This window comes from Balaenoptera ricei, chromosome 3, assembly GCF_028023285.1.
Source record: "Balaenoptera ricei isolate mBalRic1 chromosome 3, mBalRic1.hap2, whole genome shotgun sequence".
Lineage (NCBI taxonomy): Eukaryota > Metazoa > Chordata > Mammalia > Artiodactyla > Balaenopteridae > Balaenoptera > Balaenoptera ricei.
This window is the reverse complement of record NC_082641.1, coordinates 141,352,314-141,367,831: the sequence shown is the minus strand read 5'-3', so window position 1 is coordinate 141,367,831 and position 15,518 is coordinate 141,352,314. Positions and strand designations below refer to the sequence as shown.

Sequence of the window (15,518 nt, the reverse complement as noted above, 5' to 3'; positions counted from 1 at the left end):
GAAGAACATATTACGGTACAGCAAAAGTTCATTTAATAGATTCCATTTCAAGCTCAATGAGATTTTATGTTATTGGTCTCTGAGGCATATATTTCAACCAATAAAACATATGTATTATAGTTTGGTGACAACTCAACACAGATATTTTCAAGGAAATACAGTCACTCACCAAAAAAAAAAAAGAAAAAAATTTTGCCTGTATAAAAGGAAACACTTTGTTAAGAGGTGAAAATGAAAAAAGATGACTCCGTAATTTTCAACTTTAGCTCTGAGATATAACAGTCCAGTATTTTAAGCAATTCCTTTCATTTATCAGGACATTTGTATCTTTGGTATAGGACATTAAAAAGGTGATCCAATACATGCAATAAGAATTCTTTTGAAAATCAAAACTTTTATCCCTTAGCAATTCACTTTTAAACAGTTAATACTTTCAATATAAATTTGGCTCAACAAATGATATAATAATTTTGAGGTGGAGATAGTCGCCTCAATAACCAATCTAATATTTTTAGGCCATTTCCCCCCCAACAATTTGACTGGCTCCAAAATGCTTAAATGAGCCCCCTGACATAATAGTTATGTGGGGTTTACTGTTTAACGCTTCGAAATAGAGGAGGTAGTTTGAGACAAAGAGAATAGAGATATGTTTTTAGAACTCATTTCCAGCCTCAGCTTTAACATCCAACATCCTGCAGCAACTGCGTCGCTTAAGAAGAGCAGCTGTCAGCAATAAGTCTCAGCTGTAATAACCACTTGCCTCTCATACCAGTCCCCCTTCTCACCCCTTCCAGCAGTCACTTCCCCAGTGTATACATCTCTCTACTGCACACTCTCTTTCCATATATATATATTTTTTACTAGACTGATTCTTTTCTTAGTTTAAATATCTGTTATTTCTTAAGACTCCATCAAGAGCTCACACTTTATTAGAATGTCAGGAATGACTTTCAATTAAAAACCATAATGAAAAGAAAATATATGCTATCTAGTCACAAAAGCTAGAATCTATCTTATTAATTGAGCTCACTTTCATCTTTCTCTTTCAAGATTTCCCCTTCTAGATCAAGCAAAAAACCTCATTTTGTTCCCAAGTTTGAGTTTTGGTTCTCTCCAGATTATAAACTATAAGATTTATGGTGAATATCTTACAGATTTGAGTGACACTTATGGAATTAAAATTATGTCCTTTCTTTCATTTTTATTTTTACGGCAGAGATCTGTCATTAAATGCATAATCATTTGGGAAATATACACGAATCTCAGTTTGCACACTTGCAAGTGCTTGGTGGTGCGGGATGGTTCTCTTGGACTCCTTTATCACTATTATCCATTTCAGGGGTGTGAGGAGGGTATAATTTCTGCACTTTAAGGTAACTCCCCAAGGTAGCTAGCTTTACAAAACTTGGCTTACCAGATGTTTTAGGGGCAACCAATCTTTTTTTTTTTTTAAATGCTGGAGAGGGTGTGAAGAAAAGGGAACCCTCCTACACTGTTGGTGGGAATGTAAATTGGTACAGCCACTATGGAGAACAGTATGGAGGTTCCTTAAAAAACTAAAAATAGAGCTACCATATGATCCAGCAGAGAAATCCATAATTCAAAAATATACATGCACCCCAATGTTCATAGCAGCACTATTTATAATAGCCAGGACATGGAAGCAACATAAATGCCCATCAATAGAGGAGTGGATAAAGAAGATGTGGTACATATATACAATGGAATATTACTCAGCCATGAAAAGAATGAAATAATGCCATTTGCAGCAACATGGATGGACCTACAGATTGTCATACTGAGTGAAGTAAGTCAGACAGAAAAAGACAAATACCATATATCACCTATATGTGGAATCTAAAAAATAGGGTACAAACTTATTTACAAAACAGAAATAGAGTTACAGATGTAGAAAACAAACTTATGGTTACCAGGGGGTAAGGTGGGGGAGGGACAAATTGGGAGATTGTGATTGACACATACACACCACAAATCTGTTTTATCTAGCATGATAAAATGCTCTGAAGAAGTGAGCTATCCACTTGCCAAATATATGGACTATTTCCCTCTGCTGATTTTAGATTGTTAGCAGATGATTCCATCTTTAACTTGTGGGGGTAAGATAATCAGAAGAGGAGAACACTCACTTTCTATATTTTCCCTTCTAATATATTTCCCTTGTCACACATCCAAACAGTTTTCTTTGATTTGTCATCAGCTGTTAGTAAGTATGCAGTGGAGCAAGAAGTTTCCATTGCTGTAAAACTCTGCTTATTACGTATGCCTCCGAAAGATTTGTCTTGGACATTAGCATGCTAATGTCTCTAAGAAACCATGTTTTAAATAAATGTGGTCAACATCATCTACCCCTGTGTTTCCCAAACTTACTTGGGAATGCTACTCTAAAACATTGCAAAAGCTTTAGGGTAAGCATGAGGCCCATATAACATATTATGTTGTTTATAAAAAATTTTAAAAGTTCATAGTATAAGTTCAGAAACTTCAGAAAAATATTTTTAAAAATTTAAATTCCCTGAAATACCACCTTCCACATAAATCCACTGTTAATATCTTGATGTATTCCCTTACATATTTTTTTCTATTCAAATATATACTTAATGATTATCCTCAAACCACATTCTCACTCAGTTGAGTACAGTCTCAGAGACAAGGAATAGGATCCTTTGACCAAAGTGTGTCTTTCACTCCAGCTCACCAGGGAGTCCGTGAGTGGCATGTGAAGTCGTTCTGCTTTAAGATAGAAAGTTTATAATCTGGAGTGCAAAGGTTCAAGATAGAGGGTTGTTGTGAATCAACTTCAACCAAACTGTAAATAGAGGCATGGTTAACTTGCTTTTTTGACAAAGAAATGTTGGTTTGAAATCAAGTGCTCTTCAGGTGTACCAGGCTTAAATGGAAGATGAGCTCATACCTATGTGCTTTGGCTGAGAGCTAGGGCAATTGCTGAGGAAACTTATTTTTTCCCAATTCCAGAAAAACTTTGTCATCCCCCCCGCCAACATGAAATCCCTGTTGTAGGGGGATATATATATATAATATACATATATAATTTATTATTTAAGGAACATTGAAACAGAATTTAAATCACGTGCTCTAATACTAGACTTTATTGACTTAGCATTAGACTCTGAAGTGTTATTAGAAATACCTATAAAGTACTCAAGGCCTTTCTATGGGTCACATGAGGAAAAGTCAAAATATTTTTATGCTTCGATATATTCTATTTAAGAGCATACAGCATGAGTCAGGAACTTCTGATGAAGTTCAGCTAGGAAGATTATACACCTAGCCAAAGTTAAACATGAATGAACCTCTTATGTAATGAGGAAATTGTATGCAAGTGGAAATCAATTAAAATAACTCAGTTGGAAGAAATGTTCAGAGAGTAGATTAATCAGCAAATAATTTTTTTCAATCAAATATTTTCATCACAATAATCCTTCTCTGTCCAATGTAAAAAAATCAAGATTCTTTCAAATTAGTATAACTGAATACACATGTTCAAGTTTTCAAAGGATAAAGATAGGATGGAATTATATAAAATGAGATTATGATGATGATGGTTGTTATTGCAGTGACTAAGAATATCTTAAGATAGTACATCAATGTAAATGAAGTTTATGATGATAAATTAATTAAAATCAGTCTTTGAACAAGCACACTCTTCAAAGACATGTTTTACATACAACATATATATATATAATTTATATAACATATATGAGCACACACACATATATGTACACAAACACACATATATGTATACATATATATACACACTATATTATATCCCTCTATAACAGCTAGACAGCAGTAAATCTGTTTTTACTGGGGATTTCCTACAATGTTGATATCCTGCTGATAAGTATTGAAGTAACAGATGTTTTGAAGTGATAATTCAAAAAGATGATTAGTGCTTGAGGCAGAAATGAGAAAAGCAGTGCAGTATAGTGAGTAATAAGCACATTGGATTAAGAGTCAAAACACTTGGATTTTAACTTTGATTTTCCTAGAGAACAAGCTGTGTGACTTTAGGTACAGTCCTTTAATGTCCCTGAGACTGTTTCATCACTTCTTCAATGAAGAAATAATACCCGCAAAGCCAACTCCATTGCATTAGAGTGAGGGTCAAATAAGATTGTAATGCGAAAAACACTTTGAGATGTATTTACTGGGTACATTAATTTAGTCAACAAATGTTTACTGAGCATTTTCTATGTGCCAGGAAGGCACTGTTCTAGGTAATAGTAATATTGATACATTGGTGAGCAAAAGTACAATTGCTCCTTTTCTTCTGTAGCATATCTCACAATCTTAGGTAAAACATATTTTAGGTAAATAGGTTAGAAACATAGATAGATAGGTAGGTAGGTAGATAGATAGGAAGAATTACATACGTAGTTGTGTACGAACACATATGCACAAACTATACTAGTTAATGTCAGATCATTATAAATGTTCTGAAAGAGTGTCTTTGAAGAGATGACATTTGAACTGCAACCTAAAAGGTGAGAAAAATTCAAGGATGAACAGAGACAGGGAAAGACATTTCAGGGAGAGGAAAGAATAAGGCAAAGATCTGAGGTGAGAATAGATGCGCTTGACTTAAGAAACAGAAAGTCCAGTACATCTGGAGCTTGGTGATCCTGATGATCACGGTACAAGATGACACTCTAGAGGAAAGAGGGGTCACACCTAAAGAGCTTCTTATAGAAGCAGCTGACCTTTGTTCTAATGCAATAAGAAGTCTTTGGGTAATGAAGCAAAGGAATGTTACTTGCAGTTTAAGAGGACAGCTGATGTGTGAAGAGTGGATTTTAAGAGTGACTGTAATTTTAAAAATAATGGAAGAGGGAATCAATAGTGAAGAATGGTAGGTGGTGTTTTCTTAGGAATCCCTATTACAACAATTTATTTAATATGGCATTGGCCCTATTTTCACTGGAAATGCTGTCTATTGAGGAACTCAGAATAATATTCACTGGGCCCAGTTCCGTGTACTCAGAACTTATGAAGGAGGTTTATTGCCTCCTTCAAACTACTTTGCTTCTATTAATTCACAGAGGCAGTCACTATATGGAGAATGAATTGGCTAACATTAGTCATCATAATAAAGTATTTCTTAAAACCCTGCTTTGAAATGGTCCTGTTTGGAAATTGAAAATATCCTGAGCTCCCTACATAACCATCAGTTTATACTCCTGGATGGGACAATGTCTCAGCTCCCTGCCAGTCTGCCTGGAGCAACATTTTTTGCTCCTTGTCCTTCATTTCCATTCCCTTAATTCTTTAGAATAGTTGGCAATTTTCCCCTCCCTGATAACGTAGAGCAACTTAATGTTGGTGATATTCAGCTACTAAACCTGGATATGGGGTAGAAAATCACATTTCGAGGTGTCTAACCAATTCCTGGTCCTTTGTGTTTTCAGATTCCAAGAACTCAGATGATACAAGAATCTCCCAGGGAAAAAAAGGTAAAGTTTATTACAGGAGACATTTATTTCATCTCGATTGAGAATTTGCCTCCTTCCCTCCTTATATCATGGCATTTTCTATTGGGAGAGAGCAAAGCTGTAGAGAAGAATGTGATTGCTGTGTTGGAGGAATAGGTTTCTTTTGGTCTGTAGAAGTCTTGATCAAAATTGCCTAACCTGCAGTAGCTTTAAGGTATCCTACTTTCTGTTCCTATTATTGAATTTTAATTATATGAGAATAATAATATAATATCATTATATATTATATATATATTATGGAGGGATATGGCATCCACTTAGGACTCGGTTTTAAGTTTTTCAAAATGGCAGAGTCCATGACTATTAACAATGAGATTCTTACCTCAGAAACATTACAAACACTCTTTTTCAAATAAAGAACTCAAGTTCAGGTTGCAAAAAAAAATCATATACAGAAAAAATATATATGTATATTTTTTAATATTTCACATTGGTTCTAGAATCAAGATAGGAAATGGAAACTATATAAAAAGTCCAAAAGTAACTGCACAAAATATAAACTGCAGCTGTTTACTAATAATTTGGCCTTTATAACTTCAGCAAAATCTCAGTGGCTACATTTTATCTTAGGAAATGCTTGGCAAGATGATTTATATACAATAGGAAAAGATGGAAGGAGAAAGTTTCTAAATATGCTAGAACATTCCTCTGGGCATCTCAGTTGGATTCATTAGATGAGCTGGCTTCATGAGCTGACTGGATTTCTCAGCCAGTAAAGGTTAAAAGGTGTTCTCTGTTCATTTTAACAATTCCTCTTGGGTTTTTGGTAACTGCTTTTTCTCTAAAATTCAACTGAATTATAGAATGTCTAGATATAGTATTTCAGTGGAAATAGATTGCATTATGCCAAAGTCTGAGCATCTGCTCCACACCTTGCATTAAAAGCACCAGATACACCTATAGAAAATTCAAAAAGAAGAGTTCCAGAGTAGAATTTCAAAAGCTGATACAAAAAGCCATTATCTGGTAAAGAAAATGTAACAACAACAATAAAAAAATATTGGATAAATCTAACCTTTTTAAATTTGGGTGGGCGTATTGTCAGTAATTTAGAATCTTTTTATTTTATTGAAGGCAAACACATTGTGACACAGATATCTTGCCCTGTAAATTTTAGAAATTCTGGCTTTTTAATATAAATACAAAATGTGTGTTTTAAGTTAGGTGAACATGAATAAAATGGTTGCCTCTGATCTCAACATCACACAGGATACAAAAACATAATGAAAGATCACATGAATATCAGATATCATCTTGAGATAGAACAAAGTCTAGTCACCTAAAGTTTAGAGTTGCACAAAATTTCACAAGTTAATCTGATTTTTTTTCTCCAGAACACTCTTAGTTTCCCACCTTTACTTATTTTGACCTAAAGAAACATAACCCAATATCCCAAGCTAATTCCCCAAGGAGCCCGTACCGCCTTGCCAGTAGCACTCATATCCAACCCAGTCTCCTTGCCTTGTTGGAGATGCTTATATCTTAAAGCTAAGATTTCTGGCAATAATTGGGCTAAATGAAGTCTAAAAGGTCGCATACAGGCATAAAAAATCAAAAATTGGGAAAATTAAGAAGTCTGCTTTGAAGCATAGATTGTTTGTTAAATAGTATGTCTTGCTAAAATACCTTGAGAGAAAAATCCCAGCTACATTCCAGTCACAAATACTCACCTAACTGATAGCTTCAATTAAGTAAAATCTAAAACAAACAAAAAAATTCCCCCCAATTCTATAACACTTCTAGGAGAAAGAAGAAAATCTTAACTAAATGTGTTAAGCATCTAGTAGGAATAAAGCCCATTCTCTACCTACATTCCTACCTACCTGTTTACTTATTTACTTCTCCCCCCATCCATCTGGGTTTGTCACATGATGAGTACACACGTGCACTCTTTCAAAAGAAAGAGAGATGTAGCCTGTATATATGGTGTGGCAGAACGGAAGGGAAAGATGTCACTGGAAGGGCATTACTTCTTAAAAATCTGAAAACTTTCTTCAGAATGTAGTTTTGGATCTATGTTTCTGGATTTTTCTTACTCCCTCTCCCAGAGTGCAGGGAAAGCCAAAATGATGGTGGCTGAAATTTTACCCAGATAGGTGCAATTCAGGGGGAGCATCATTTAATTTTTTAGGAAGTTGGAGAAAATTCAGGCTTCTTTCGTTTATTAGATTCAGAGTCAATAAGGAGAAACCTTGAGGAAATGGATTTTCTCAGAAGGTGGTTGGTTTGGTCTTGATTTAAAACGAAAAGAGGAATCTTGATTAACCAAGGAACACCCGAGCCTACCCATCCTCCTACCACAGCTGCCTTTTCCATTTTCTCTAAGTTGCTCTCCTTCGCCTTCTCCAGCCCTCTCACTTTTCTCTGTTCTTTCTCCTTATTTTCAATACCCTCTTTTGCTCTCCTTTCTTCTGTAACCTTTTCTTTCTTCTCTTGCCACTTTTTTTTTTTTTTTTTCTGGATTTTACCTCCTCCCCTCTCTCAACCATTTTATTCTTCTCTAGTGACCATGCTTTAGGCAAGAGCTTTTCAAATTCTTCAGGCCCTGGTTGCAAGGAAGAACCAGCCCTCCACATCTTGCCCTCAAAGAAAGAGATATTAAATGAGAATGAATCCAACAATCACTGACAGTTTCGATTTGTATTTTCTGAGTACTGACTATTTCAATTCAAGTCTATTTAAAGGTTTCTTCATTAATTTTATACTTAAAATATGAACTTGCCAACATATTTTTCTGTTTACATCCCTGAATAGAGTATATTATTAGAATTCCACACAGTCTATCCTTTTTAGTTCTTTTATCTCATTTAAAAAGATAAGTGTCTTCCAGGATATCTCTCTTTATGTTGCCCTTTTCTTTCTACTTTCTCAGGATTGCTCTTGACCCTGAAAAGATAGCCTTTTTAAATAGTGTTACAATATCTGCAACTGATTCCTATCATCTGGATGAACCATGTTATATATCTGTTTTCTTAGTTATTGGATCCAGGGTGTACATCTCCAAAGAATAATGTTACACTTTTGGATGCTGTGTTTCTGAAAAACAGGTCATGATGAATCTGCATGTACAAGAGTTTCTTACATTAGTCTCAAGTCTTAGCTTATCACATTTCTATATTTTCTCAAGACATTCAGAACAAAATATCCCTGCCTTCTGCACAATGTTGTTATTTTTATAAAACCAGACTTTTATCACAATAAAGAAGAGAGTGGGCTCCTATCTCTTGTGAGAGAAGATTATCCCAGCTGTGATCATGAACCTTATAAGCTAATGATAATCTTTCACGTATTGCCTCTACATAGTTTTTACATCTGAAAGCAAACGGATCATGTAAAAAATCCATTTTATAATGGAGAGCTACTAGAATGCATGTCATACTTAGCTTACCAGAAATCTATGATAAAGAAATAAAATTAAATAATTTTGCAGAAATATATATATTAGATAATTTCAATTTATAGCATCCAAAAATCATGGTGTTAACATTTTTCTCTATTCTGTAGCTGATTATGTTTTATAAAACATCTAAAATCTGTGCTTAATATTTAAGATGTTTTCTGAAGACAGATAAACATTCTCAAAATGTATTTAAACGTGTTAATGATTCTGGAGATATATGTAGTAAACACATGCTATATATGTAATAAACACATGCCATTATATCCCTTAAGACTGAAAAAGCATGCCAAAAAAATGACAAACATTTAGTTAGTATTAAAGTTTTTTCATAAATCTCAAATCCATCAGATTTAATTGCAGTATGCTCCAGGATGATACATAAAATAGAAATAGAGGAAACTATTTGGGCTACTTTTTAATTTGTTTTCATGTCTATCATAATCTCAAAATCACTGTTTCCAGAAATCATAAATATCAGAAAAATCATCTTTAGCAAAAATTAAAGCATATCCATTCTCTTTGATTTTCCTGAGCCCTTGAATTCTCTATTACTGTAGCATATTATATCCATTTCAATTAAAAAGAATATATCCTGTCTATATTTAGCCAACTACTATTTCTGTTCTTTAAATATCTATTTTTGTTATTTTGAGGGATTAAGTAGGTAATAAAGTAGACTCCACCAAAACTGCAGCCTGAATTAATGTAGTTGTTTCTGTTAATAAATCCACCATTATCTTGAGTCTTGAAAATTAGCTTTTCGACCCATTCTTAGTCTATATTATACATCCTCAAGGTCTGTGGCTCTCCAAGACATAGGTATGCATATGAGGAGTAGGTGAAATGCTTCCTGCTTACACAATATTTGATTAAAGAGTTAATATATACATTTATTAAAGAGTTATTACACATAATTAAATGTAAATGAGCAGTCATGGGCTTGTTATTTGTACTCCAAATAACAATACGACCAAACAGCTGATTATTAAAGAAGGGGTGTGTGTGTGTGTGTGTGTGTGTAAAATTGTTTAACAAACTGAAAACTATGCACAGAACTTATAGAGGGTACTCACATTCACAAGGTAAAGTATTAAATGGGATTTCCTAAACTAGGATGAAGATAAGATTTTCTAGATGTGTTATACAATTCTGCTGATTTTCTAAGGATTGATATCATGGAGAAGGAAGAAGAATAAGTAAAGAAATCAGATGCATGCCCATTAGTACTTTAAAAGTCTTCTTTTTAAAAGTTATTACCACTGTCCTGAAATTCTTCTTTTTGTACGTTCCTCCCCTACCTGCAGTCTTTGTAATTTATTTCAAATTTTATGAACCAAGAACAATTTTCCTGAAACCACTCCAGAGATTTAGATATACACAGACCTTATATTAATACATCACATACACATTTATGCACTCCATTTTGTGACCAATGCATTTTGTTCCTTAATATTTTTTCAAAGAACTTAGTAAAAGGAAACCAAGTGGAATACAAACCTGGAGGAATTTGTATAGTGTGTCCTAGAACGAATGCTTGAGATTGATAGGAAAGGACACCTGGTAAGACCGTTGACATATATCTGAGTCATGTCTTCGATAAGGGAGTTTCCCTTAAACCTCTGAGACACTAATGACATTTGGCAGCCTCAAAACAGACCTATGATCCATATCTGTGTCATTACACTGCCCAGAGTATTAACAGGAAGACCCTAAATCCATGTTACCATCCTGTTTTAAAATCAAAAATTGAATTCTTAACCTTCTTATTCTTTGCATAACTTTGCTGTCTAGATGAAGAAGAGATAAATTTCTTAATATTGTTATTTCATTGTAATTTAAATATTGCTATTAAATAGTTTCAACAAATGCTCTGGAGAAAGTGCAGCATAAGTTATAGTTGGGAGTCATAGATTCTATCCTTGGTTTCCTATGTGACTTTGAACAATAATTTATTCCCTTGCTTCACTTGTTTTACTCTGAGATCAATATTTTGTTTTGGCTTCATTAGTCTTTGTTTAACTAAATAAGATAGGTTGATTATCTTACTCAAGGATTATTTAAACAAGTGTGTAATGCCTTGCACTATTTACTCTTATTGTTATAAATACTGTATTATTAAGTGCTAACTTCTCCCTGAGTAGAAATTCATTAGTAAAACCAATGAACTGACATACAAAAAAAAAAAAAAAATACATTTTAACTATAGAAAATTAGGGTTTAATTTTAAATTCACAATCAAAAAAAAAAAACACACTATCATCTATCTCATTCACCTTTTATCCTAGAGGTGGGGGTAATCTAACACAAAATAGTGGATCAATATGTAATATTCCAAAATAAATGTTTAGAGCAATAGATTCAGAGATATTCTACTTGAATTCAATGCAAACATAGCTATGCCTAATGAAACAGAGATGCAGTATTTGGGCTGGAAGAGATAATATTACCCCCCTTTTTCCCTCGTAAAATCAAATCATACATGGAAAAGATTGATTGTCAAGTAAATGTAACATTTATTTCATGACATTATGAGAAGTTTGAATCTGGCTTCTACTACGTATGGGTATGTGCATGGGATGACTGTGGAAAATTGGATTAATGTTGAGCAATATACTAAAAATAGGATGTCATTACACTACATGCTTCCATTCTTATTACTTTAACATGTAGAGGGAAGCAATACTTTAATAGTAAATGTTTAATATTGTTCTGTAAAATAAAAACACAATAATGCTACCCACCTCCCAATCCTGGTCTCAGGCGATTGTCATAACCATCTAGGAGTCGGTCCAAAATCCTAGTGAAGACAGTGGTGTTGTCTTTAAGTTCATCTTGTAATGAGGGTTGTCCATAGCTGAAAAAAAAAGTAAAGGGAGGCAATATCTAAATTATACATTTCTACTAAAACCTTTTTCCAAATAAAACCTTCCACAATTTTCCAACTTCCTTTCTATTGAATCTTAATTTGAAAATTTCTTCTGGTAAAGTAAAAAAAAAGTCATAGTTTAATTCTTACCATTTTCTCATATTTGTTCTCATAGATGATATGCTCTTTATTCTAATATTTCTAACTATGGAAGGAAAATTACAGGAAATGAGTTGTCTCTTTACATTTATAATTCTCAGCGTGTATACAATGTTGTAATGAATGTTTTCTCTGGGCAAGCAAGAACATTAATGTACTTTAGTAAAAAACCTAAATCTGGGAAACTTCTTCCCAAATTAAAAAAAAAATGTATTTCTGAGCTACCAAAATACTTAATAGCTTTGTTTTCATTTAATTTAACACGTAGCATAATCCTAAGATTTCACCTACCAACAACCATCCCTTTATCCACTTCATATATATCTATGTTTTGTGTTTTTGATGTTCTTTCTGGTATTTAGATGAGAAAAATAGATAAAACTTGTTTCTGAGGATAATTACATGTTCACATCAGTGTGTAATTTCCATTCTTCTTAAGGTTTATGAACCAATTTTTATAATTTGTCTATTCAAACCTCTAATTAATTGAATTTTGTCATTTCTGGTCTTAGAAGTAAAAGATACCTTGGAAAAAATATGGTCCAGTATTCTTAATTTATGGTTTTACTAAACTAATGTAGGATTAGCGTTTTAAGAAAACACAGCCATTTGTAGAGTTTGAACTAGAATCCAGCTTTCTTTAACTTTTAGTTTAAAACTTTATTTTCATTCTTCTATATCAGAGTAATTGTTCCTATTTAAGTCTTTCTATGTGAAGGTCTAGTTTTTATCCCTTACCAATCATTACTAGTCTTTGAATTTTGACCACATAATGACTGCAGTTCACATATTATGTATTTATTACATCAATCACATTATTATCTATGCTCCTTAAATCATATTTATGTAATGATTAGAATGACAGCTCCAAAATCCTTTGAGAGAAGAGTCTTCTATCTTAGGAGGGATCACACTTACTGATATATTTCAATGATAGCTCTGACCTTGAGCAAAAAAAAGAAAAAAAAAAAAAAAAAGAATATAGAGTGTAAACTAAAAAACTGACACAAAAGTGTCACTTTCATACTTTCAATTTAATATGCTTTTGGCATCTCTCTTGTGTGTTTATATTACTGATCAATCTAAGAAAGATAATAGCATTTGAAACCAGGGTTCACTGATTTGACAGAAGCAAGAAATATAATCAAAGTATCAATTCAAAAACAAACACTATTGTTTGGGTAATAATGTTATACTGGCAAAATGCAAAACTTTTCTGATAAAATTTTAATTTAATAGCTATTATAACTAAAAGTTATTCATGATATGAAATATATGAAATGTACCTCTATGAAACAGTTCTCCATTCTCCTAAATTCAACATTAATACTGTGCAGATTGAGGGTTTACTCTCCTTTGGCAGAATTAAAGATCTTACTAGTTTTTGAAATCAAATTTTCAGCGAGCGCTGTGTCTTCCAGGATGTCTTGCTAGCAGATGATAGCAGCAAAGCAAAAATAGTTTTCTGAATACAATTATTTATAAAAACACCTTGTCACAAAACCTACTGCCATGCATGCATCTTTCAAGGATACTGGAAGGTCATCTTGATAAAGATGGAAAAGAAATGCTAACACACTTTGAGTTGTGAAGAGAGCCTGACCAAGTAGTCTAAGGAAGAATCACTAAAATAAGAAGGGCGAAAAAGTTGAGGTGGGGTGACATGACAGAGCAAACTAGATTGTTGATATGATTCCCAAAATATGGGGTGATCTACTACCTTTACCTGCATTCTCTTTGTTTTCATAGCTTATGTCAAATTCAGGAAATGCTTTTTTTCCCCCTGGTTTTATTTATAAATGTTGTACTCACCAATTGTTTGCGTTGGAATACAAATGCCAAAAGAGACTTTTCCCTCCCTCCCAGAGAACCAGTTCTGCTCTGCCAATTGGAATGATAATCTTTCTTTTATGTGCTTTTCTTAATCAGGTTATGCTTCATCTTTAATTCTAATTTACTATGTAATTGTCAGACAATGACCCTAGGATAAAGATCAAGATTATTTATTTGCTATTAAACACTCATGCCAATGTAATGTTTCCTAAACTGAATATATAATTTGTAGAGAAATGTCAGTTACAGTACGTGATTTTGATTCCATATGAACCACTATATAATAAAACATTGTGCACTAACTCCATCTACAGGTCATTACAATAGCAACACTTCATATAATTTTTCAAGAGCGGTGAAGAACATTTAACTCCTCAGATTAAGAGTATCTGGCAGTAATGCATTTTCTGTTCATCTGGCAGTCATTATTTACCATACACAATAACAAACAATAAAAATAGACAACTTCTCAATTTAAAAAATCCTCCTTAGTCCTTATCTTTCCAGACTATTCCATCTCTCTGCCTTAACTCATAAGGGTTCACTTTTCATTACATTATGGAGAATCTTAGATTTTTGTAATATGTCTAAGACTTTCTTTGGGGCTACAGGAGTGGACTACACAAAAAAATATAAAAGCAGATAAAGGAGAATCTGAAATATTTGGTTATTTATATCTTTGCTAGTATAATATGTCTATACATTTGATGGGATCATTAGCAAATATTTTGAATATGGTTAATCATATTATTACATTTTTTCTCATAACTTGTCTCCACAGTAGTTAAACTTAAATAGAGAAGTTCAGTTTTATCTAACGTTCTTAAATATGTGTCTAGTATATTCTACTTCTATTGGTTATATAAATAACAGTTTCAAAACATAATGCACATGCATTTATAAAAACTTATGACTTTCAAATTACAAATATTATTCTAACCTTTCCACTTCTACATAGTTAGAAGTTACTCTATGATCTTTGCAACTGGTTAGAAATTTTCTTGTTGGAAAGTCAACTCACATAGTATGCTGACATTAATTGGGGTAACTTTTTCTGTAAATTAGGAAACCACATGTTTTGTTCAGTTACAACTGAGCAGTGAAAAGTTCAATTTAAGAATTAAATGTTGAATTAATATGTTCCTTAACAAAAGCGTGTTAAGTGTATTCTAACCAACATGCAAATAAGTTGATTATTTTTTCATATTGTTCTTCTTTATGAGCTGGAATTTTATTGCAGTTAAGTTTTTTGAATTCCCTTAGTCATGAATTCATCCAAGGACAATTTTCTTCCCCCTGAAAGAATAAATGAAAAGTTACAGAAATTCTCATGCAGATTTAAAATAAAGGTCCCCACCTTCTTCCAGTCAATGTGCTCAGAAGGAGGGTCCAGCCCCAAATGTAGTCAGAGAGACCCGGACTTTTCTTCATTGCGGGCTTGTGCAGCTGAAAAGTAGAACAAGTAGAGATCAATGTCTCTTGCAAGAAACATCAGGTTATAACCACTAGGGCTGACTGAGGCAGTTCAGATAAATGCTTTGAAGTCAGGAAATGACCTCACTGGGATATGACACCTCACTGGAAGCAATGGAAACCTGGACCATCCATTCTCCACTTTCACTTCCATTTCTCCATTCAGAAATATCAGTGTCTAAATTTCTCCTGTAAAAGAATACAAGTTGAAATTCTCTCAGGTGACAATATTGCTCAACATAAAAACTGTGAGTTG

The 15,518-nt window shown here is 33.3% G+C and overlaps 1 protein-coding gene across 1 annotated transcript in view; it reads right to left on the bottom strand.

The window, feature by feature from the left end:
* GABRA1 (gamma-aminobutyric acid type A receptor subunit alpha1) overlaps positions 1–15,220 on the bottom strand; it is a 53,767-nt gene extending 38,547 nt beyond the window's left edge. The window contains exons 1-2 of the mRNA XM_059919606.1: positions 15,147–15,220; positions 11,673–11,785 (exon numbers count right to left, since the gene is read on the bottom strand). Coding sequence (XP_059775589.1) covers positions 11,673–11,785; positions 15,147–15,220 — 187 coding nt within the window. The remainder of the gene's footprint in view (positions 1–11,672; positions 11,786–15,146) is intronic.
* Between the last annotated feature and the right edge of the window lie 298 nt (positions 15,221–15,518).